This window comes from Falco punctatus (assembly GCF_963210335.1).
Source record: "Falco punctatus genome assembly, chromosome: 3".
Lineage (NCBI taxonomy): Eukaryota > Metazoa > Chordata > Aves > Falconiformes > Falconidae > Falco > Falco punctatus.
Window position 1 is genome coordinate 12119271 of NC_137582.1, and position 25778 is coordinate 12145048.

The 25778-nt window shown below is 45.4% G+C and overlaps 1 protein-coding gene and 1 long non-coding RNA gene across 6 annotated transcripts in view; one reads left to right on the plus strand and one right to left on the minus strand.

Moving 5' to 3' along the window:
* OTULINL (OTU deubiquitinase with linear linkage specificity like) overlaps positions 1–23311 on the minus strand; it is a 27873-nt gene extending 4562 nt beyond the window's left edge. The window contains exons 1-7 of one of the 5 annotated variants that reach the window (XM_080381118.1): positions 22172–23310; positions 8816–8865; positions 7176–7335; positions 7036–7067; positions 6829–6920; positions 3000–3149; positions 2078–2206 (exon numbers count right to left, since the gene is read on the minus strand). In XM_080381118.1, the coding sequence (XP_080237244.1) occupies positions 2078–2206; positions 3000–3149; positions 6829–6920; positions 7036–7067; positions 7176–7255 (483 nt within the window). In that variant the 5' untranslated portion in view covers positions 7256–7335; positions 8816–8865; positions 22172–23310. Of the gene's footprint in view, positions 1–2077; positions 2207–2999; positions 3150–6828; positions 6921–7035; positions 7068–7175; positions 7336–8815; positions 8866–19298; positions 19493–22171 lie in introns of those variants that run through there. The other 4 variants (XM_080381119.1, XM_080381120.1, XM_080381117.1 and 1 more) reach the window with 4 other exon arrangements.
* LOC308061321 lies at positions 21716–23811 on the plus strand. The gene is made up of 2 exons (XR_013927169.1): positions 21716–21837; positions 23371–23811. It is a non-coding gene; the product is annotated as an uncharacterized lncRNA (long non-coding RNA).
* Positions 23812–25778: the final 1967 nt, after the last annotated feature.

Consider the following 25778-nt stretch of genomic DNA (forward strand, 5'->3'; position numbering starts at 1 on the left):
TGACTCCTGACCTATTTTTAACTTACAGCTTCCAACATTTAGTGATTTTCCTCTATAGTACCTTTTACATTAAAGTTGTCCTAGCCTGAATTCTTTAGATGCTGAGACCAATTCAGAAGCGTGTCAATTAAAAGGAACCTATACAAACTGGACAAGCCAGAATGGTATTATGAACGGTGCGCATTTGTATGTCTTCGGCGTGCTCTGCTTCGTGATGTCAAGGTAAGATGGCTTTAACCCCACCCAGCAACTAAGGACCACTAAGTACCAAAACCGAGAGGCTTTTTGGACCACCATAAGAGATGATGCTCAATAACTGGGATTGAAGTGAATTTCAGTTAATTCTGTGCTTGTAACATTTGTATGTTGAAGTGGCCATAAACTGTGAATTTCAATTAAAAAAATTTTTCAAAAATCTAACCTACCCATGAACATTAAATTGAGAAACAGATTCCCCCATCTCCTCATGCGTTCCTGAAGATTTTCCTTACAGGTTAAAAATGAGACCAAGCTGATGAACCACTAACGTCCCTTTGCTAGGGGACCTCTAATACCTAAGTGAAAAACCTGTCCTAAGTGTAAAGCACCTGTTAACCAACACAGCCCAGGCACAACAGCATCGGCAAGCAGCAGCCCACAAGGTGACAACGGAGCTGGGAAAGGCCACAGACAACCCTGTTAGGAAAATAGGCAAAAATCCATCTCACTGGTCAAACAGCATCTTTATAAAAATAAAATGAAGTTGGGAGCTACACCTCATGCCTGGTAACAGCATAATGCATCCTGCAGCTACTCTGCAACAATTTGCTAATTGTATGATTTGTTCACCGTGCTGACCTGAAACAGTTTTCCATACAAGCATTCAGTGCAAACGCTTCATGCGAAGGGACTAACATCAACTTAAAAAGAACTACAAGTGGAAAGCTGAACAACCCAACACTGGCAAATGTAAAGAGCGACCAGAACAACACGATAAACTGCACAAGTGAACCACCAGGCACATCTCAAGCAGACAGGCAGTGGCCACCGTGGCACAGCAAGAGTGCAGGCAAGGGACAAGGAACAGATCTCTGGTTTAATTCCCTTTTTTTATTACTAATGCTTTGTTTCTAGAGCTAAATAGATCTGTTTGTGGTTTGTTGTTTTTCCTTAAGTCACAATTATCATCACTGATAACAGCATTTAAAAATACAGAGTTGTGGTTCGTATGCACAGGGACACGTAAAAGGAACTAGTTTAAATGTTTACCAGTAAAATAAGCTGTTGTGACTGTAGTTAAGACAACCCAGAACCACAGTGTATTGTAGAATTCAAAACGTCAGTTTAAGATCTGATATGCTGCAGAGAAGCGTTTCAACTTAATTAGCCCAAACCCCGGAGTCCAGCAAATACCAGTATTCACTTGATGGCTGTGACCCTCAGAGGAGCGCAAGGAAGGTGCAAGGTCTTCTCGGGCTGATTTTTTTATCTCTGTTTCAGTAGGCTTTGGGGCTACTAAAACTCCCCAAGTTTTAAATACATAAGTAAGAAATATTCCTGGTTGGGAATGCAGGCAATCTGGCTATGCTGAGCAGACGGGGGCAGTGAGGCTGATAGGTCTTTGTAATCAAGTGCTTCAGCTTACAGAGAGAAATTATAGTACAACTGGATAAATAAAACATTTCACAAAGATGGGAGCAAAGGAAAGACAACAGAAGAAAACGCACTGTTCCTTTGTTCCCTCCCATATGGGGAGGGAATGCAGGAGGATTTCATACCGCACGTTGTTATTTTTGACCAAAATTTTGAGATACTGCAGGAGCCACTTGACGGCAAGGGCAACTAGTCACAACAGTAACAGCTGCGGGGAGGATGGCCTCCCTAACTTGCAGGGGGATCCCGAGTACTTAGCCTAGTGGATCCCCGGACGCTGGATTCCCCTGCAGGAGAGCTGATGACCTTCTCAGCAGCTCAGCTCTCTGAACCCAGGAGGAAGGCTGACTGTCATAGACATACGTAACCAGGAGCGGTTCCCTAACTCTGCCTCAACCCACTTCTCAGTGCTTTTATTCCTCCCAACCATTTCCTCGATACTCACATTTGTCTTTAACGTCTCCATACATTTGCGCAATTTACCAAAGGCATTGGGACCCGTGTACCTTTCTGGCCCAAAACTGTATTGCTGAATCCAGTTGCAACCTTGAGAATACAAAAGCTTTTCAGGGAGCTGGGAGGGGGAAAAAAAGTAAATAATGCTAATCAAAACCATCATAACCGTAACAAGAAGTAGAATATAAAGTTATATACACTTGTCTACATATTTAATTTACAATGTGGTTCTAGCCTCTGGTTGTACAGTTCAAACAACAACAAAAAGATGGGCCTCAGAACAACTTAAATGTTAAGAAGGAGGCTTCGTTTGACTGCCAAGTCTGTAAGAAAATAAAAGAGGGCCAGCCAAAAAAGACGAAAATACGCTCTCAGCAAAATATATAATCCACACCCTGGAAAAGCTGGATACATCTGCACTCGGTGAGGTACTCGGGATCAGAGACACCTCCCGCAGCTCACACACATGCCCCTACAGGCACCCACAGCTCCCCACCTCCTCACCGATCCCTCCTGCCAGAGCTCCTGCAGCTCAGGGCAGGATTCCTGCTGCTCCAGCAGCACACTCAGCAGCTCCCAAGTGAGCCACTGGACTTTGCACAGATGCGGACGAAGAGGATTCAAATACCCTTTTGTGTTAAGGGAGTGACGTCTAGCAGGGCAGCAGTAACATTTGTCCATCCACTTTATTTTTTTACCACTTAAGACACATGTTCACATGGGTATGTTTAGATCTGGGACACTTTTTCAATTAAGTATAGTTCAAAGAGTTTAAAAAAAACTTCTCTTTAAATTCTGATAGTGATTCTCCTCTACTTCCATAGCAGACACGTCAGCGTTCACATGGAACAAAGCTTCCATCTGCAGTGCAGGGTTATCTGAATCATGTTCATTCAGGAAATTAGTTTTACCTTCAATATATCTCTCTCTTTCATCCATGACGGAAAAGGAATGCCTTGGCTGAATACCTGAAAAAGCACCGCTCTTAGTACACAATAGTTGTCTCTCCTGACCTGTCGCAGGTATTTGATATGACAGCTCCAAAACAATTCTTCATATGCCTAGAAAAAGACAAAAAAAAAAAAAAAAAAAGCTATAAAAATTTTAAATCTTGGATAAAACCCATGTTGACTGGAGTCCAGTTCCAAACTACTCATAAGAGCAAGCTAGGGGAACGAGAGAGTATATTTGTAAGTTTTGCAGGCATAAAAATGTTCCAACACCATGGTTTTTTGGTAAACACCTTGAACTGGCACTGGCCCTTTAAGAGTGATCCGGAACTCTCTCCAAACCCAGCAACTTGCCTCAGTCTCTACGCTGCTGCTAGTGTAAACATTCACATGGTCAACCAAATCAGAGCAGGTCAGTGAAGGCTTCTTTGCCATAATAGTTTTAACACCAGCCACTTCACAATTTTTGCTGATACATGGGATGGAGCAGCAGAAGGGCAGAAACTGGCATCTGGAGAAAATTCCTTTGGGCAAAACCATCTCCTTACACTGACCTGAATCCATTGTGCAACAGTGACCTGAGACTGAGCAGATCTGGCAGCCCTGTGCTGAAGCCGGTGGCCCTTCTTCCAGCTTTACGCTCCTTGTATTCCCTCTGCATTACCTCTGGCTCTCATCTGGGCCCTTGCTGAGCCAATTCAGAGCAATAAACTGGCAGGGAATGAGAGGACCCTGCAGTTCCACAGGCTGCTGCACCAGTCTCACAGTTTGCTTCCTGAAGGGGGCAGGAACATGGTCTCAATCCCTGGTCCTCTTTCATCTCTGTTGCTTCCCGGCCCCATCCCAACACCACTTCTCAGCTGCAGTCTCCCCTACTCTTACTTTGCCCTGGCTGTGATAGTAAGTCTACTGAATCCATCCTGCTGGGAGAGTGTCCTGCTGCTTCAGCAAGTTCAGGCGGCTTAGAGAAGGTCCTTTCAGGATGACCTCATCATCATCTCGGTGAACAACATCCAACAGAAGACGTAAAAGCCAGCACATAAGAAGGAGAAGGAATGCTTAGCTAGAATGAGGTGAGAAAAAGGGAGCAGGACAAGCAAGGAACTGCCCCTTTTGGGCAGGTTAGGCTGGTTCTGGATCTCACAAGACTTCATCCTAGAATGTTCTTCTTGCCTGTGACCACTTCTACTTGATATAACCAGCCATACAGTGGCTGCTCTATGTAAAGGAAACTCTTCTTCAGGTCTGATCATCTGGAAGGCTCATGGATTTTCTGAAAGGCTTGGTGCCCAGTAAGTGTTTGCAAATTTATTAAAAGTTTTGCTATCTTTTGTTACTTGCTCCTCCAAATCACTTTTGGCCTTACTGTGTTGCTCTGTGCACTTTCGGCATTGCTGCATTTCTGCATTTAACATGACAAAGTTGGATCTTTTCTCTGTTCACCATTTGGACACAACTCCAGCTTTTTGAAAAATACGTTCTTTTTTCTCATAACTCCCTTATGCTGCTGTTCAGCATTACGAGCTTCCTTTTACCCTTTCTTAAGTCCTTGGCATGTATTTGCTCTGTGATTCCAGTACCATGACCAAATGTATGTCAAACAAGCTGACTGTAAATACTCGTCTCTTAGCTTTTAGCTTCTTCCTAATGTACTTCCTTGTTTTTATGCAGTGTCCCTTTCTGAAGGTGGATGCAATTGTAATAATTTTTTTTTGCTTTGTTGTTCTTGCAAGGATGTTGAATGAAAATATGTGCCATCGCCTGTTCCAGAGAACAACAGAAATTAGAAAGCAATATTTTGAGGCAGAACTTGCACACTACTCAGGACCGAGGTAAGGGTTACTTCCTTTCTTGAAGGCTCTCTGAAAAGCTGATCGATGAAACAGGCATTGGCACCACCTGGAAGTTCAACCCCATGGCTGTTCCCAGTGCAGATGGCTAGCTGGTGTCTCTCATTACTACTGCGTATCTTGCCCCCTCTGCTTTTTTGATCTCTCTCTGCTTATCATGGACAGTGTTTCCATCATCATCTGATAATCAGAAATACAGACCTGATGCTGCATTCGTCCTGTGTCGGTCTGAAATGCCACACCATGAGGATGCTAGGATGTAATGTCACATATTATATAAGATTAGCTGATTAACTGGATTTGAGTCTAAGCTTGCTTCAACAGATACTACTACTCTACATCGCTAAACCTATTTTAGGTACAAGTTTTATGGGAAAAGTAAAGGTCCAGGCCACGGTGTTTGAGCCTACCTTGGTGATTAAGGCTGACCATAGCTGAAAGAGAGCCATAAACCACATGTTGCTCCTGGAGGCCCATCCCTATCACAAGTTTGGATACCGTAGTGCTGTTTGAACTCCAAGCACGTGGTCAGGACCCCTGGGAGGGCACCGCTGCTCCCGCCACGCCTCGTGCCACGCTGCCTTCATGAACGGCCACCAAGATATAGCTGCCAACAGCCCACCGCATGTGCACTAACAACGGCAGCTGCCATTGCTGCCTATCAAGTGTAAGCACGTACACACAATGTACACAACTGAAAAACATGTCGGTGAGCTGACAGAGAACGGTGTCTCTTGCCACAGTAGACCATGCATGAATTTAGGAGGTCCTTGGCTCACAAGTTCAGTTATCTATGACCCAAAGCCTGGTTTTTTGCTGCACAACTCTTGTCACCTTGACTTACAGTTATGAAGAAAAGTCACTAAGCTGCAAGAAACTATTTCAGGTAAAATGATGTACGGTAAGAGAAATAAAAACCCAGGGAGAAGTATAATTATTGTTTATTTATAATAATAAATATTATTATTGAATAATATTTATTATTATTTATCTTCAAGCTAGCAGCTTGAAGATAAAAGAGGAAAACAAATTTTTACAAAAAACAACACAGAAGAACTTACATGGGAAGGCACAAAAACCATAGAAGGAAGAAGAAGAAAAAAGAGGATCAGAAAAGAGCAGCACTGAGGATTAGCTGATGCCCGCAAGCAGCAGAGGCTGCCACCTCCGCACAGAGCCCAGGGCTGCCTCCAGCCACCCCTCAGCAGCTGCTTGGGGTGCTGAGGACAACGAGAACATTAACTGTGAGATGAGTAGCTTGTTAGTCCTAGCTATGTGTGGTGTGAGGCAGCAGGAACTGCCAGGTGCAGTTAAGTTGCGCGCGTCCTGCTTGCAGCAGTGGCAGACGCCTCAGAAGGGCACCAGCCTGGGAGCACCACGGCTGCGCTGGAGCAGAGGGACACTGTGCGAAGGCAGGGATGGCCGCATCCAGCACGCCACCTCCTCGCCTGCTGAGCACCACCGAACCTGGGCACAGGTCAGATGGGAGCTCCTGCCCTACCCTGCAGCTGATGCAGCCGGGCAGGGAGTCGCAGCGGGGAGGCTGCCAGGCACTGGCTGCTGTCCCATGGACCTCCAGAGCCTGAAAGAGAAATGGCTGTGGTGTTTCATTCCCCCCTGAAATGAGAGTTTTTACCTTAAATCGAAGGCCGGCCAAGAGACTGCACCTAAGACCAAGTTATTGGGGCTGTAGCGCTGAGGATTATTTTTCCTGTTAAAGCTGCTGCGTGGGTCATGGGTGGTCCAGAGGGGAATTTGGAGAAGACGCAAGATGCAAAATCTGATCTACATTTTGACCCGCTCTGCTACAGCCTTTATTTAGACGCAAAGTGTCCCTTTTGCTCTTCATCTGACAGGCTCTGCTCACTGGGCTGCTCGAGCTGGCAGTGCTGTTCCTTTTTTCCCCCATCCTCATGCAGAGATTAAAATTTAACTCTTACCTCCCTCATGTGTTTGGCCTGCTTTGTTTCTCCATTCCATTCTCTCGCACTGTAACCAAGTAGATCAACTTCTGTCAGCACACTGAGATTCCCTAAATTGACATTAATTTACAGATTAGTTACCTTCTGCTGTTCTGCATCTAAAGGGTACTTGCGGTGGGGAAGTGGAAGGGATTAATGGATATGGAACGACAACGAAAAGCTTACTTATGAGTTTTCTCTGAAGGTAGTTGCTCCACCTGAAATCCGAACGATAAAACAGGTGTCAGTGAGGAGCTGTCAAAGGTCAGTATTTGCTCAAATAAGCCACACTGTGGAAGATTCAAGCCTGCACGGTAAAAACCTACCGTTTCAGTAGCTGTGCTAAAAAACTGTACAGCCTTCTGCAATACCAAAGGACAGCAATGAGGAAAGACATGCTTAGCATTAGCTTCACTTTCACTTTTTGCCACACGAGACACAAGGATTGCTTGGTAGCTGTTGTCCAGGACTGCACCTCATGCCTTCCTAAAACAGGGATAAAAAGAGAGGGGGAAAAAAATCTCGTCACTGTTTTGCAATACTTGTTTCTATTTGTTTTCTTACAAAAAGAACGTTCAAGAACAATACCACTCCAAATGAAACACCAAACATGAAATGTAAAAGGCAAGTATATTTTTATATACTTCATAAATATCCTGTATATTATATACTTAGTTTTTCAAGTTTCTAGGGGACCTGTCCCGTCATTAAGTCAAGGTTTTAAAGACCAGGGGTTCCTGGGAGTTCTGGTCTACAAATGGGCCATATGAGGCAGCATTAGCCAACTAAGCATCATATGACTACCCAGGGAATTAAAGGAATGCTCCTGCCTCAATTTGGGCAGGTTTAGGGTCAATTTAAAACTCCGAAGAAAGCTCAGGAGATCACCACAAAGAGGGTGCGCTCTACTGTTCTTCGCAGACATAAACCAGGACACATTTCTGTCACTCTCTTGGCATTACAGGCAGGGTTAGGGAAGGGTCTGGTTGTCTTTTGTTGATAACAAAACCTAGAATTCAGAGAGGGCCTCGAGACTAAACAGTTGACAAAGGCAGCATCCGCTCCCTAAGTGAAAAATTTATCTTCTGGCTGAAAGTTGAGTAAAGGAAATCCCCAGAGTTTATGATCAACAGCTGCTCTATTCTTATTTATTCATTTAGTACAAAACTTCAAGAGAACCCAACTTTTTATAAAGGCATCCCAGAGAAGGCTGAAAAGATCCTCCTCCAGAGACTCCACAAAGGGAATTACTCATTCAGCATATTTTTATGTCAGCTGAACTTCTGCCCCTCCTCGCTTCAACAGGAAATTTAAGAGGGGCTTAAGTTTTCCAAGGAAGTTAAGTCCATGCACCGTGGACAACTACCCAGTTGAAGAGTTACATATGAATCCCATCCTTGGGAATGAGATAAACAGCTACGCACACATTTTTACAAGCACTGCTGGATATACAAGAGTACTGTTGATGTTTCGCCTTTTCCACTATTCTGTTGTTTGAAGAAGTTTTATTACAGGATGTCACATACAAGTTGTCCGGAGACAAGACCCAGACTTCATATCTCCCACGAGCAAAAGGCAGGTTAAAAGCTGTGGATGAGAAGGTGTTCGTAAACTTCAAAGAGGTAACCAGGGAAGCTTTTGGAGTGCTAGTTCCAATTCACAGAAAACCCGTATGCTCTGAACATTCAAGATGATGGGCAGGTCTTCTGTTAGCTTCTACTTGTCGGCTGCACTAACATGTGTGTACCTGGCACGACTGGGGGTTATACCTGCCCATGCTGAGCAGGAAAAAGCAAGACATGCATTCATGCACAGCCAAAAAGACTAAAAATCTGAAGCTTCAGGAAATTATTCTTACAGATGCCAAGTAAGAAACAGCAAAACAGCAGCTGTAAAGTTCGAAAATGGCATAGCTCATGGAAACACCGGGACACTCCCACTTAACAGCACATGCTCACACACTTACTGCTGATGGACACCAACAGGCACGTTCTCAGTAAGCACCCAAATTGCTACCTAGAGAACAACAACTCAGAATTAGTAACAAGATGACGGTCCTGGCAGAACGAAGCCACCAGTTTTTTCTCTCTCTTCTTTAGGATAAAGGCATTAGCATTGGAAAAATCTCAGTAGGCTGTAAATAACTGAACCTTCTGCTAACTAGAATGGAACCTGAAGGCTTACAAATATTGTCCAGGCCATGGATATTTGGGTTATGATATTGCAGGTATTTTGGATTTATCTTGTCGTGCTGTTGTACCGAAACTAACGATGATTGAAATGAATTTTGTTAACAGCAATTTAAACATACAGTATCAAAAGGAAGATGCAGCTGACTTTCACTTAATTACCTAAAATGACTGTATGGCCCCTCTTTAGATTTTGAACAAACTGGGACTATAAAAAGTGAGAGCTGGTCCATCTATTAAAATGACATACTTTGCTTTATGGGGCACCAGAAATACATGTGAATGCAAAATTTCTTCCTTGACCCCTTTTACAGGCAAAAAGATGGGAGGTCTGCATCAGCTTTTAAATTGCATCAAGCAATCTTTTGAAAAAGCTTTTGATGGTATTAATCCTGACTGGAATGCAACAAACCCTCTCTCAAGACATACAGTTAACAGGTGCATGAGCCACTGTTCTTCAAGGAGTGCTGGGAGGCACTGTCTTACTGATTTCAGTCAAAAACACAAACCTGTGTCAGAGAACGTGAGATAACCAAATATTGTCCACCTATTTTTATTTAATAAGAGGGATTTATAAATATGTATTTCCCCAATAAAAAGCCTAACGGAAGATGGGGAGACCTGAAAACAAGTTATTTTGAGTATTTTTGCTACACTTGTATTACAGCATACCCAGGACCTCATAAACTTTCCCTCCCATCATAGGAAAGCTGCTGTTCAAACAGCACTTTGTGATTCAGTAACTACTTTCAGTGCTTATGTCACGCTTAGAAATGTAATTACATTTTTTTTATTCAAGTAAATGACATTTAGAAGTGGCAGCTGGATTGCAAAACGCTGCTGGTAAAAACACATCACGAACAAGACATGAATAAGAGAAGGCGGCAGTTTAAAATAGATCCTTCCACCCCCTCTCTGCCCTCTCCAAAACTGTTCAGAAACCAAAAAGCAATTATGTTAATAACACACCGGTGGGGGGAGTAAAATAAGCCCACAGATTTTTAAACCCAATCTGTTCCCTGGGATACGGAGACGATTTTTGCTGTTGCTCAGGAGACAGTGGCAACCCATCGGTGCTGCAACCAGCTGCCGGGCTCACAGCTGTTTGAGGACTGTCTGCGAGCATCCCTGTGAGGACAGGGAGGCCTGACCCTTCTCCCGTGCAGGGGAACAGAGCCCTGGGACTTATAAGACAACTCCTAGCAGAAATCGGGATGAACAGAGGTTGAACAGCGCTGAAGTAGGAGCTGGTAGCAGTGTTTACCTTGCAATGCAGGTAGGACACGGCATTTCCTTTTCGTGCCACATCAACTTCCTCCTAGTGCCAAAACCTGAAGGTTTTACCCCCCTGCAAAGTCAGCAGGAGACAGGCAGAAGAAAACCAAACAAAAAAACAACCAAAAAGGCCAGAAAGAAAAGATGAGTAAGAGACATCTGCAACATCTGCGTCTTTCACGAGTAACTCAAGAAAAGTCTCTAAAGGATTAGCTCCACATCTGACAGCCTCACAGCCTGTTGGAGGCTGCCACCTTAAAAACGTGTAACTGATGTACAAATGTAAGAAGAGATCAGCCTGGGAGGCAGCACGCAGCACTGTACGCAGTGCTGAAGCACAATGCAATATTCCAGCGTGTCTGATGGCACCTTCACCCTTTTACTTTTTTCCTCCCTCCTTGTAACAAGGCCATCAACGGAGTGTCTTTCAAAATTAAAACCTGACTTTGTGACTTCTGTTCAGGACACTTCTCTTCACCGTCTTTTTGGCACTGACAGCAGGACATGGTACTTGTTACCATAAAGTGGCCAAGTTTGATACTGTTGTCACACACCACTACGTTCCCAGTTCTTAAAAAGCAGGTATCCCCTCCTTCAAAGAGGGAGACAGAATTTGGGATCCCTCCGTTCCAAACCTTCTGCTGCCCACCTGTACACCTCCTCCTCCCTCCTCTCCTGGACCCAGAGCTATAGGGAGAGAGGCCCCTCAACTGAGCAATGCAAACCTTAGCACGGAGGTCCAAGTCTGCCTGCACCCAGTGTGTGCCTGCAGAGCTGTCCTCACAGCTGCACATCGTTTTTTTTTCCAGACCACGTACTATAGGTTACCAAGGCATGTTACAGAATAGGCCAAGTCCCTCTTTTAAGGGAAAACACGGAGATTTAGCCTTACAGAGCCGGCATCAGCGTAATGCACACGTGGGCCCATACACCTCAACTGACTGAGCCAAAGAGACACAAAGAGCCATGAATTATACAAATTCAATACCTACAACAGATTACACTCCATAACAGCTTAGAAGAGAGAAAGATGCCTTTTTAAGTAGTGCCAAGTGATTACAAAGGTTTTTATTTCCCAGTTTATTATCAGTGCCACACCAAAAAAAATGAAAAACTACCGAAAACAGAACAGATCAAACACACACCAAGATACGTGGGAAGCACTGCTTGATTCAATAACTACTTCATCACAAAACCCTTCCTTTAGAGAGCAAAGCAATGTCAACTTGTTAACCAAACCTTCACCTGTTCTAACATAACAACCAGAGATGAGGATGTCTCCTTGGTATAAGAAGAAAAAAGAGAATTATTTACAGGCAAAGATGGTAATCATCAGTGACTTATCAACACTTCAGCCATGTCTGCTGATCAGATCTTAACTTCTACTAAAAAAAACCAACAAAACAAAATCCCAGCCCCAAACTGTAACCAGAATCGTGCAATTACCTAGAAAACGAAATAGCTTTGGTAGCACTGAGGCCCATCACTTGCAAGAAAAGCTTTATTTACACAGCTGTCCTGTGCAGGGAGTCCCAAGTGCTCTCTCAGCCCTTGTCCTTTTGCTTTCAGCAAAACACACAGTAGAAAGGCTGGCAGCCTTCGTTGGACTCCCTGATCGTCAACAGGACCCAAACGGCTGGTGTTAATGTATCCTACTCCGTAGCAACAAGCATAATGTGTTCTTACCTAGCATGTGATTATAAAAAAATACACCGTTAGAGTTACCGTTACAAAACCAATTTCATCTATATAATCAAGCTATTAATACATGCCCTAGACCGCACATACTGTTTCCCTCTCTCCAAATGTCTACTAGAAGAAAAGGAAAGTTCAGTTCTTGATCTCCTGTATAATTCAGCTTCCATTTTAAGGCACAGGGTGCCAGGACTTCCAGATGAAAAAAGCTCAGCTACACTTCCATTTATGTAAGAAAAAATGAGAAGCCTTCAGAGAATTTACAGTCCAGAGCAATAGATGAAAAGCATTTCATGCCACAAAAAGCAAGTATCTCCTTAAAGCTCCTTAATTGCTAAGTGTGAATAAAAAAGGAGAGAAAAAATAAAATAAACCCCTTTTAAAGAAGGAGCCTCTGAAATTCCTGCTACTGTAATTTTTTTTTAATGTGGAAAAAAATCCATCCTCATTCAGAATTGCTATTTAATGCCTGTACACTTCAAATAGAATTTACGTAAATGCACTGAATTATTATTTGACAGAAGCCCACGCTTAGGACTCTTATGCCTGCTGCTGAGCTGCATGTTGAGTCATCCCTAATGCCACTCATGTTTGCTTCTGATTTATCTATTTGCAAACACAACTTTAAAAATGCCTTTTTTTATACATGCATATATATATATAAATTTTTTTCCTATGCTGAATCCAAACTGACAGAGTAAAGAAAGCATCTTCTGCCTGAACATCCTCTTACACTTAAGTTTAACGGATAGGCTAAGTGGTATAAATAACGGGATTTTCTGTTGGTTTGTCTATGTAATCGAAGCTTTGGTTATGGGGGAAAAAAAAGTTGAAGTCTTACTTCGCAGTAAGAATTACTTTCCTCCTTCTTTTTTAAAATTTGGTTTGACACACAGTGCAAGACTTGTACGTGCAGCCCAACGCTCTAAGGATGCACAGTCATTAGGCACTAATGAGGCTGGGTGGTACCACAGGAGGCATCCCTCCCGGTCTCTGCAGGCAGAGGTCCAGCAGCAGCAGCTGCCCCCTCCCCTGGGCTGCCCGGCCGGACCTGCCTGGATGCACACCCGGCCCCCCGCAGCGCAGGGTCACTGCCACCCCCGGCGAGCAGGGCCTTCTCGCACCTGCCACCCGTTGCCCCAAAGGAAGGGACTGGTGGGACCTGCAACTCCAGCGTGACCCACCGCAGTGGCCGCCACATCAGCACCAGGGGAGGGGTGCAAGTGGCAAAGCAGAGGAGCCCCCCAGCTGCACACGAAGAGGGGTGAAAAACACCTAGATTGAGGAAGAAGGAATGTCAATGGAAACCCACATGGAAAAGATCTCTATGCGAGCAGCATAGAGGAAACCAAGCTGCTTATCGGACTCCACCAGCAGTGCTCCTGGGACAACACATCCGCTGGACAGCCCCGGGGGACTCCCCAACCCCTCGGAGGTCACCAGCTGGCTCATTCCTAAACAGCTGTTTGACACCTTGAGGCACCCTTCACTGAAACGCTGCAGCCCAGAGGAGAAAGCAAGAAGTGCCAGTCAGCTTGGTGGGCATGCGCTGCAGGACAGCCCAAGGAAATTTAAGTTTCTACCTGTTGATGAAGAGGCAACCCAAGTGATAGCCAGGAAAACAGCAGCATCAAGTAATCCAAGAAAAGCAAAAAAAGTATCAACTCATCTGAGCTTATCTACTGCCTAGGCAGTTATCAGTCGCAGCTGTTAATTCTTACAGGCGGTGCGTACATCTGCCATCAGGTAAAGACACAGCTGGGAAAGCCAGCCAGCATCCCCGCCTCTGTGCAGGGCCCGACTGCTGCACCCGCATGACACAGATTTTATGTCACTCTTCAGACTGCAGCCCTCTCCAAAAGTGCACCAGACCGTGTGCAGGCCATGCAGAGCTGTGCATTCTTCATATGGATCAATAATCACATATAATTTATGATTAATAATCTCAAATAATTCACATCTGGTGGTGCATCAGATCAAAAAGCCTGTGCTTTCCTGCTAGGTATGTGCATAGATATTCCAGCTGTGTTATTTGTTTACTTGGGAGTTTTACTTGTCTCTCTCCCTCTTTCCAAGACAGATTTGAGGCAGAAGGGAAAGGCAACAGAAAGCAAAATATCAAAGCCATCACTCTGAAAGTGTCTGGTATTTCTTGCCCCCACCTCTCAACGTCCAGCCTGATGAAAGTCAAAACTTCAGCTTTGTTCTGCAGAGTTAATGCTATTAGTATGGATGCAGCTGGGGTGTTTAAACCCTGCTCTCCCCATCTTTTAAAGGGCAGCAGTTTCAAACTGGCATGTTTTTAGCTCACGCACATAGGATTCCTCTCCCCTTTTTTAAACACAGTGTTGCCAGGCACTTCTTGCCTAAAATCTTAAGCAAAAAAAAAAAAAAAACAAAAAACAACAAAAACAAACAAAACATGTTGGAAAGAAAAACTGACTGCATCAAGGTAACTTAATTTTCAGTTACTATCGCTCAGTGTAATAACAAAGTCATAGCTAGTACAAACATTTCAAAAAAAATTTGATTCAAGAACCCAGAATATGCTGTGTGGAAGATCTCTGCTTGTAAAAACACATTATTGTTATTATTACTGCTAATTCACGTCGGGTATTTTACAGACATTTGGATGCCAAGAGAAGCTTCAAGCAAAGCACTCCAGACATCGGTCACAGAGACCGAGAGAGCAGGGTTCCCCGGCACCTCTGCATTAGCAAAAACTGCCTAAAAACTGGACAGTTACACGGCAAGGTCTACACAAAACAAAAATTAGGCAGCCCTGTAAAATACGGTTAAGTGTGACCCTGCATATCAAGCTCTCCTTGAGGGGCTGCCACTTGGCAGAGGCACAACTTACTGTCACTTGTACACTAAGAAAATGAAATACAGAGTACCGGACAGTTTCTAACCTTGGAACCTGGCAGCGTCATTTTTAACTATCTGCAATGCTATGACATCCTCGTTTTTACGATCTCAACCTTTGGCAAGCATGTCACATCTGAAATTCAGGCACAGGAAGTGACATGAAATGAAACCAGAGCTGAAGGATGGCGAGCACACCTGCGGGTGGCTCCCAGACAAACGCAGCAGGCACACACACGGTGCGGAGCTGTGCTCAGCGCAAAACAGGGGGAAACCGGTAGGATGTCTCTTGGCCACACGGGCTGACCTGAAACTATTGAAGTTCACAGAAAGACTGATTCTGCACCAACTCGGCAATTAAAAACTTGCCAGCATTGCCCTGGTGGCGGCCGACCTGCAGGCAGTGCCAAGCACCTTGCCATGATGCTTCTCTGCCGCACAAACGCCAGGGCAAACTTGACCACAGTCAAAGCCCCAGGTACACCACACCGTATCAAGGCACTACTTTGAAGCCAAGGTACACATTTCCCACTTTCATATCACCGTTCACCCAACATGACCACCCCACCCTGGAAACATAAATGCTACACACTCAAAAAGATCTGCAAAATCTCGGCAACATATTATGGACAAGGAATCTGAGGTGGGGTCTTGCCCGAGACCACATCTGGAGCTAACAACAAGACTAGAGACTGAGCATATACCGTCACACCATCCCGTATTTCTAGCCCTCCATCTCAACGTGGTGTGGCTCAACTGAACACAAACTCTTCTGCTCGGTACAGAGCCTTCTCCTCAGAGAAATGTTTGCCGAAAGAAATGCGTGGGCAGCACAAGCTGCCTTGCGAGCCACATCCCTCTACACGGGTACGTGGTGTAAGGGGCATCTATGTGACATGGGGACAGGAGCTAGACACACACCTCCTCTCTCTGTCAGGAGCCTCCAGCACCTCTGCACAGGCTACAGAGAAATTCCAAGCACTGGGGTCTGGATCCTGAGGATGCTAAAAATGCACAGTATCACTCCTGAGCAGTGAAAAAGTGGGGAAAAGCCACAAAGACGGAATAAAGCTGAAAAGAAACTGAAAGCTGCTGACTTAGAAATTTCTCAGAAAATTCATGAAGTAGCCTGCAGCAGTTCTGGAGCATTTTACATGTTTGCCTTCACTGGAGCCTTCTCCAGAAATGGACATCCTTATCTCCTTTTTTTCCTCAGTTACACTGGGTCAAAACTTTGACTTCATTTTACACTACCAGGCCACCAATAGCCCAAACACGAGTAATACTGTTCATGGGGGGAAAAAAACCAAACTCCACGAAACCAAATCTTGTAATAGAGAAACACGCTTTCTAGAGCCCCAGAGCTGGTGCGAGATCCGTAACTACAAACTCTGCTCTTAAAACTGTCATGGACCACTTCTACGTTGCGGTGGCTGAAGTACACAAGTCCTGGCAGTTGTCTTTCATGAAACACTGACATTTTAGTTGATAAATAGCTATTTCTCTGTCCTTCTGAAAGGCACAACGTTGTTGTGTCTGATCCCCGGTGCTGCAACCATGCACAGAGGACCCAGTGTTTGCCATGCCGGGAATCCCAGCAAAAGAGCACAGTGGCAAAGCTGCCCATCACTGCTACGTGCCAGCACCGCGCCAGCTGCATCAATCCAGGAGTGCAGAAAGGATGCTGTGTGTCCACCGTGCTCTCCCAAAGTAATTCAGGGTCACGTATCAGACTGCAACTCAGATGAGCATTTGATTTTAAGGAGCACTACAACTCCTTTAGACATCAGAATGCCTGAATAATAATGTCATTAGAATAGGACTAATACGGGCCAATGGTAATTTTTACAAAAATAATTTCACAGCCTAAAACAAGAGAAAATTAAGAAGCTCCTTAAGGTAAAGTTAATGCAATTCTGATCGCACCCACAAATGTAGTTATAAAAGTGCAATGAAAGCAGCATATTTATACAACCTTTTGACTCCTGAGCACTGTCTATTCCATTGTGTTTTCAAAACAACTAAATTAAAACCATACTCATCTCCCCTAACGTAGTTTGGCACTGTGATTCAGCTGAGCAGGGTCAGGGCATACAGCACAGAGGTATTTCTGAAATCTCAAACTCATTTGCCTGGGTAATCATGTAAAGGCAATCATTTTCACACATTAAGCTCAAGAAAAACTGCAGACATTACTAAAAAGCCCTTTAATGTTTGTTGTTACAGCCTCGGTAGATAGGATGTGAGGATTTAACCTGGAAGCTCTATCTGGGCAACAAGGTGAAGTGAAAGTCCTGATGCTGAATGGGAAATCCACACCTATCTCTATCTAGTCAGGCAGTCTAGTCCAAAAAGTTTAAAAAAATGAAAAAAAAAACTAATATCCCAATGACAAAAAAACTCAGAACTACAAAAATGAAATATTTTTTTCAGAATTCCAAATCCAAGTGCAGATACTTATCCATAAAAGCATTTGTATTTAATATGCTGACCAGCATTTTAACGCTGCTTTTGCCCTTCAAAATCAATTCTAACATCCTTCACCTAGTAGGATTTTTTATAGCTATGCAAAACTGCAGCGTTTCCTCTCACTGTATGGTGTTCCCCTCGATATCTAACTAAATTATCTGTCCAGCAGTAAAGAAATAGAATTCTTAAGAGAGCACACTTCAGTGACTACAAGGAAGTTCTCTGAGCCTTAAAATCAAAATGGGTCACTTCTTCCTGTTTCACACAATTTACCTCTTTTATTTCATCCCTTGCAGAAACTGGAGAGGTCCGAAAGACAGAAGTGGAAAAAACTGTACTTGCACTTATCAGCGATAGAGCAGTTAGCACCACACTAGCATAAGACTCACCTAGCAAACACCACACAAACCGGTTTTTTTCTCCACTGCAGAAAATGAAAGTATAGCTGAATGCAATTGGTACAGCTCCTCCAAAGAACAGACCAGTTGGTTAGTATGAAAGGCGGTGCAAAAGGAGAGCTGGATCAGCAACCATCAAAGCAGAAATGTATCCTAAACTGTACAGCAGAAAAACAAGCTTGTAGGGCACGGTGTCTTCATGATAGCGTCACGATAAAAGACCACTTCACAGTGATGTATGAAATCATAGAATCATTTAGGTTGGAAAAAACAAACTTTAAGATCATCAAGTCCTACGATCAACCTAGCACTGCCAAGCCCACCACTTAACCGTGTCCCTAAGTGCCACATATAAACGTTTTTTTAAATACCTCCAGGGACAGTGACTCAACCGCCTCCCTGGGCAGCCTGTTCCAGTGCCTGACCACCATTTCCATGAAGAAATTTTTTCCTAGTATCCAACCTAAACCTCCCCTGGTGCAACTTGAGGCTGTTTCCTCTCGTCCTGTCACTTTTACTTGGGAGAAGAGGCCAACCCCCACCTGCCTACAACCTCCTTTCAGGGAGCTGTCGAGAGCAATAAGGTCCCCCCTGAGCCTCCTCTTCTCCAGGCTGAACAACCCCAGCTCCCTCAGCAGCTCCTCACAAGACTTGTGCTCCAGACCCTTCCCCAGCCCCATTGCCCGTCTCTGGACACGCTCCCGCACCCCAACGTCCCTCTTGCAGTGAGGGGCCCAACACTGACCACTGCATTGGAGGTGCAGCCTCACCCGTGCCGAGTACAGGGGACAATCCCTTCCCTTGTCCTGCTGGCCACACTGTCTCTGACACCAGCCAGGGTGCTGTTGGCCTTCTTGGCCACCTGGGCACTGCTGGCTCGTGCTCAGCCAGGCAAGGAGGTCAAGCAGGGGTGCCCGTACACCTTCCCGAATCACGCGCTGACCTCTAATCTCCTTTTCCCTAAGCCATCACCTTTCCGACAGGACCACAGGCCAGACTGCAGCACTTCGATTCAGATTCCACACAGAAAAATAAAACAACACCCAAACCAAAACCAAACAACAACAACAAAAAAAAAAACAACAAACCCACGAAAAAAACAACGCCCCACCAAACAAAACCAGACCCAAACCAAACGCCCCCCCCCCCCCCCGAGCAGCAGCGACCCCCACCCGACGCACACACGGTGCCGCTCGACACCCACCGCCCCCCCCGTCCGCCGGGAGCGCGCCCAGCCCCGCAGCCCCCCAGGGAAGCCCAAACCCACCTCAAATACATCGACACCCCCCCACCCCCCGGAGCTGCCAGCTGGTCCCGGCCCGGCCCCAGGTGGCCCGGCCCCGCGGCAGGTGCCTCCCGCCCGGCCCCGCGGGGGGGTCGCACCGAGGCGGTCCCGCCGCGGCAACCTTCGGGGCAGCTTTCCGGGCGTTGCCATTCCCGTAAAACTGCCCCAAAAAGAGTCAAGCGGAAAATACATTCAAAAATAAAGCAGCAACAAATAAACCCAAACGCCCCGCCGCGGGGACCCCTCCAGCCCGCCCCCCCCCCCACGCCTCACCCGCTCCGCCGCTCCCCGCCGGCGCCTCCCCGGCACCGAACCCCGGCTGCGGCCGCAGCGCCGGCACCGCCCGGGGCGGGGATCCCGCGGGGCCGCCCCCCGCCCGCGGCCCCCCGCCGCCCCCCGCTGCCCCGGCACGGCCCGAGGCCGCCCGGCTGCCCCCGGGGACGGCGAGCCCGTGTCGGGGAGGAGGGCGAGGGGCTGTCCCCCATCTCCCGGCCTGCCCCCGGCCGCGGAAAGCAGCGGGGCTCTCCGTCGCCCCAGCTGTCCCCGCAGCTCCTGCGGCAGCCGGACACCGCCGCGCCGTGTCACGCGATGTTATTTTACATTTTACAGCAGCGGTACCCGTAATGCCATCAGCATCTGTCTGAAACCCAGCCATGAACCATAAACGGAACCCGGTGACTTCGCGGTTGTTGGGGTCTGTCCCCGTCGTCGTCCCCCCCCCTCCATCCCCTGTCCCCTGTGTCGTCGTCCCCCCCCCCCCCCCCAGTTATTAAATGTTGATTTCCTCACACACTCCCTCATTAGCAAGATTAAATGCATTGATCCAAAAAGAAGTTCACCCTTACCGGGTACCTTCCCTTATAGCAGTCTTTCGGGTGTGATTTGTCCCAGCTGTAGGTAGAGAATTTGCATAGACTGGTGTAATTCCTTTTCTGGTTACACATTAAAGAAAAATTTTCTTCTACCTCCCTAGGGACTTTGCAGGAAAAACAGAAGGGAATTGTAATGGTCTGAACAAGTGACGCAGACTTAAATCTTTTTACAGAGTTACAAGCACTTTGCTCCAGCACAGAGCTAGGACAAACTTACAGCATTGGGTTTTGGTTGGTTTCGGTTTTTCATGGTTTGTTTGTTGTTTTGGTTTTTTTTCCCCAAAAAAATATATCAAAATGGTTGGAGATAGAAAATCAACACTTTTCATAAAACAGTGAAGAGATTTGCACTGTCTGGCATGGATATCACATTGTTTCTCCGTCCATCTCAGTTAATCTGGGCAAGGAATAAAATAGACAGGAGCTGTTAAATACCCGTGTGCCCCGGTGTGCCGAGATCTCACTTAGGGGCACTCACAGAATGTCACGAACACATTTATCCAAGGAAAAGAAAATCTGGGCTTATAAACCAGCTTTCTTCTTGCCTTGGCCAAACCACTGTCGGTGCTGCTTGATGGTTTAGCATTCCAGCCAACTCCAAATCCGCCTCTTTCTACCCTCTCTAACCTGTGTTAAGATTTTAGGATTTAATAGGTAATTTCCGTGTGCAGACAGACCTGGAAGTTAATGTTTATCTGGTTGCTGACTCATTAGAGAAGAGAGATGAAACACGCCTAGCACAAACACTGCAGGTCAACCCCTGTGTCGGCGAGTCCTTCCCGCTTCCCCTCTCTGCCCTCTTCTCGCGGCATTTATTCAGCACCTCAGTGCAATCTAAAGAGTAATACCCTGCGCCCTTCTGCACGGGCTCTTAGGGGGAATACGCCCTGCGACAATGAAGCAGAGAACACTTTCTTGAAACCTTGAGGTGTTTTTTTAATGAACACTGTCCATGTGCCTTTTCTTCCTCCTTAAGCTCCTTCTGGACCTCTTCCCTGAGTAGAGAGAGGGAGAGCTCCCTCTACTACCTTTTGCCACTTGTAGGCTTCGGCAGGAGCATGTTGACTCTTCTCCTTGCAAGCTGCCGAGACGGGACAGCCTGTACCCACCTCCGTCCTCTGGAAGCCCCTCCTTGGCCTGGGATGCGGACAGCTCTGGTGGGATTGAGCCAGGTAACACACAGGCCTCCTGCACTCTGTGTTGGACCGGTCAGAGTGTGCCATTCCTGTCAGCTGAATACGAGTTAGGATAATCCTAAGGAGAGCAAGCAAGGTCTAGGTCTGAGCTGGGCTCAACTGCAGAAAGGGGAATATCCGCTAACTGGAAGGCAGTTTCTGTTACAGACGGGGCAGAAGTAGAAACATGATGCTACTAGGGTTCAGAAAGCTTCAGGAAGTGCGAACTTCCCCAAAATATCTTGGAAATCCATATAGTGAGCTAGAGGAGGCCTTACTTAGAGTATGCGTTCAACGTTTCTGCAGAAGTTAATGTCTCCCCTTCTTCGCCTCTGAGTGGGCAGCACCTCTGTGGAGACAACAGGAGAGCTCCAGGGAGCTGAAGCTGGAAGCAGCCCGATTCTTTTCCTCTAGACTTTCTGGTCATGGCATTTTGCAGACTTTTGTGATGCTCAGACAAGGCTATGTGCTGACAGCAAACTTCTACTGTTAAGAATACTTACGATATTTCTTTCCTTTAGGGGAGCATTATGAACTTGCCTATAACGTGGACCTCCAGGATTTTCTGCAGGTCACGGCCTCTCCAAGCTGCTGGCATGACTGTGACTGCCTCCCTCTGCTTGTACCCACAGGAAACTGCATAGCAATTGCAGCAAAAGCTTATGCTGAAAACATTGCTAAGCAAGTGTGAAGACATAACTGTCTCTGTTTAAACCCACAAATGAGCAGAAGAAGCAACTGCTGTCTTCTTGCTCTCACTTGCAGGTGAGCAGCAGGATTATAACCACAGCCCAAAAGAATATAATTCAAAAGGAGTGCGAAAAGGCTCTGCTGAGACAAAGGCTACAGCATCCAATGCAGTAAAAGTAGGAAACCTGGGTGCAGAACTCAAGAGAGCTTCACTCTTCAGTTTTTCAAGTCCATTGTTAAGTCAGGAGCAACTTCCCCGTTTATCATCATTTATTACTATTACCAAGGTCAGGTATAGTCCAACTCACAGGTAAAAGTAGTGCCCATGCACTGTGATCTGCAGCACAGGAGCTTTCTAAAGCTGATCACCATGAGATGCCGAATTTAGAGCACAGCTCTATGAACTTACCAACACTCCTCTTTGAGTGGTTAATTCTGCTTCGTTTTTCTTGCTCAGTGAACCAGTCTCTGTTCTTACTTGCCTTTCCATCATGTCGCCTCTGCATGTCCTCTCCAGAGTATCCCCCAGCTGGCTTTCTTTCCCCTGACTTCTTTTGTTGGGGGTAGAAAAAGAGTCTCTACAGACTCGGCTCGTCTTTGCAGATCAACAAGCCGTGAAAGGATCTGGCTTCCTGTTTCATTTCCGTTAAAGTTTTCAAAGTCACACAGGCTGTGTATGCTTCTCCATATCCAAGCCACAAGAAAAAAAAAAATAATCAAGCATAAATCAGCTATTTATAAAGGTCACATTACTACCTCCCTCTGCGTCTTTCACGTCGTTTGAGGGCTGGAGATGGCAGGGTGATTTTCAAACTGATGTACCACCTGTATGTGGGTTTTATCTTGGCGGTAGTCCTCAGAGAGTCACAGCCTCTTCTCTTCAACTCCAATGTCATGTCTGATTGCTTCGCGTTTAACATTGCTTATCACACAATCAATGCGCTTTCTGGAGAAACACGCTGACCGTGAAAAGGAAGCAGGTGGTCCACGCAAGCGTCCCTTCTCTATTAAGATACGGACTGTACTATGTAAATGTAAAGTTTACACAAACATGATAAAATCCCTCCATAAATACAGGATTTTTAACAAGAGCAAGCAAAGGGTCCCTCAAGAGATTCCTTGCTTTCCCCTCCTCACTCATCATTTTAAGTTAAATGAAACCAGCGGTTTCTCTACAGTCTAAGACTACTAATTGCTTCTTAATTACACTTTTCGAAGATATATCTCAATACCATAGCTTACAAGTTCACTAAATTCAGACTCCCGCTCTGAAAATACCCACAAGTTCTTGTTTCAGAGGCAGAAGCAACCATTTGCCCTGCCAGATTCCTCTTCTGTTGACTGTCGCTCCATGTTACAGACGGATTTTGAAAAAAATTGCTGGAACTTGTGTGGTTACTGATTCACATTTCTGTTTCATTGGAATGTTGATTTCCCTTTCTATATCTTTTATTACATTAAAACTAGTTTTAAAATGCTACTTCTCCATTATCACCCTTGGATTAGGAGCATTTACTAAAGCAAAAATAAAGGAAATTTGGAAAGGTGGGGTTGAGGGGGGATAGCCGTTACTTATGTTACATTATGCTTTCTGTTTGTTCACCTCAGGAGCCGAAGGTGAAATCTGCTCTCCCTGCTCCAGTCCAAGGCTTGGGACCCGTGACTACAAGCCTGCAAACACTTCTTATTTCACCATTTACTGTGGGGGAAGGAGGAGGGGAACAATAAAGAATTTTCTGTCTTTAGGTGTTTACTTGCTGCCTTTGGCTGCTCTCATGCTATGCACACATTTATATGTACACATGCATGGGATATTTTTGTCTGTGTTCAGTTTCCATTAGCAGAACAAGATAGTTCTGAGAGGGGAAAAATTGCGGGCTGGCTACAGAACCAGTGCATCTCCAAGGGGAGATTTGGAAAGAAAATTAGTAGGAGAGAAGAAAGATACACTGCACATGCCCTCTGTTGCTTTACTTGCTTATCATTTTTATTTGTTTGTTTGTGGTTTGTTGAGGGTTTTTTGGGGGGTTTGGGGTTTGTTTTTTTTTTTTTTTAATAAAGGAAAAAAGTAAGCTGTTTAGTTTAAATTATGCAGTGAAAATTAACTGTCTTCACTGCATTAAATTCCCTTTCATCCTTTTACGTTACTCTGTTGGACTTCTCAACCCACTTTCGCCTGGTAGGTTGGTTTGCTGTGGCCAGAAACAGTTCTGAATGTCTAGCACTCCCTACTCATCTGCTTTTCTTGGAGTTTCCACATTCTTTAACCCATGTTTCCCAACCAAGCATAGCTGGTTCACCTGGATAAGTCTTTAATAATTCTTTAGGCTTTATCTAAGCAGGAAGAGCATGGATTACCTCACTTCCCTGCTGTGCTGGGGCATTAATATTTGCCTGAGCTCTGCATTTCTTCCACGGCCATGTGAGCATCTTTAGGGCATGGTGAAAATGCTGGGACATCTGAACACTCTGTGTGGTAGTGATCTAGGAACTTTGAGGAGTTTTGGAAAGTGATGTCATCTTTGCTCCAACAGGATCGGGTGACAGGCCAAAAAGGACTCCAAAAGGGAGAACAAGACAGACTAGGACCTTCTGCACCCCTTCCTTGCAAGAAAACCTCAGCTGAGCTTTGGAACTGGACTAAGCTAAAAAAAAAAAAAAAAAAAAAAAAAAATTCCTCCCCCTACACCATGTGCCTTTTTTTAAAGTAGAAACAGCCACGAGTTTTTTGCAAGGTCATGGGGGGAAGAGATAGACAAACCTAAAATGGAAGGTGATGAGTTTGGTGTGCCAGAGGCGGTGACCACCTGGGCTGACATCGTCTGCAAACTAATAGCCATGTTTTACCAAGTAGCTAGTGTTTGCACGCCTGCCTGTTTGCACTCTTTATCGCACTCACAGGCTGACGAGGAAATTTCCTTTGTCCACCCCCATGCTTCTGTGGTGGGCGTTATCAGACGGCCTCTCCTACCCACGACATTCCCTTGTGGTTCTGTGAGATGTACAAAATGAGGTCTGCATTTGACTTCGCCACAGCTCGACACGTTTGTTTCCCTGTTTGCCAATGATAGGAGAACTGTTGGTCTTCAACAGCCGTTGGGAAACCGAAACATGATACGGCACGACCATCATCCAGCCAGCTGAAAGCTTTAAGCACAAATGCTTTAGAGATGCGATGGCTGCCTGTGTCCCACAGTTGCGGGCAGTTTCATCTCCATTACTGAGCTCTAGAGCCAACTTCTTCCTTTCTTCCAGCTTTCTCCCTTTCTACCAGAAGCAGACTGAGGTTACAGAGACAAATACCCCCAAGTTCTGATTGCATGTAGTCACTTTGGTTCTGCTGTAACAAGTTGTCCTACCCTCTTGTCTGTTACCCAGAAGAAAATCACCCTTTTAAGAACAATTATTCTTACCGTTGGCAACTTTCTGCTGCAGCTGGATCGGCTGGGAGCAGGAGAGGTGCTGTCCTATGCAGGTGCACAAAGGGTTACTTGGTGGGTCAACATGTTATCCTTTTCCTTCTGAAGACTAGTAAGGGGACTAGCATCAATACAATCTACTTTCTGGATAGATTTGCATTTCAGAAGCACCAAGCAAGCTGTTGGTGCAGAGTTGCCTCCTCCTAGTGCCTGAGCTTGGGCACAGGAGATCAACATCTTTGGGAAAAGGAATCCCTGCTAAAAATCTGTGACAGGCCTTGCTTTTGGATAATTCTTTGTAAATCAGGTACTTCATACTGAGAATAAGATCCAATATTATGGCTCCTTTGTCTTTAGAAATGAACATGAAAAGACTCGGAAATCAGCTGTTTCTCCTTCAGGCTGTAAGATGTTACTGCCAGAAGAAACAAGACAGCTTATTTGTAGGCAGTTAGGGTTTTGTTGTTTTGTTTTGTTGGGTTTTTTTGTTTTTTTTTGTGGGCTGTTCTTTTTTTGTGTGTCTAGTGTCAGTGTCTGGCTTTGGAATAGTGACTAAATATTTATGTTTTGCTGTCAAAAGTGCATAGCAGCAACTCA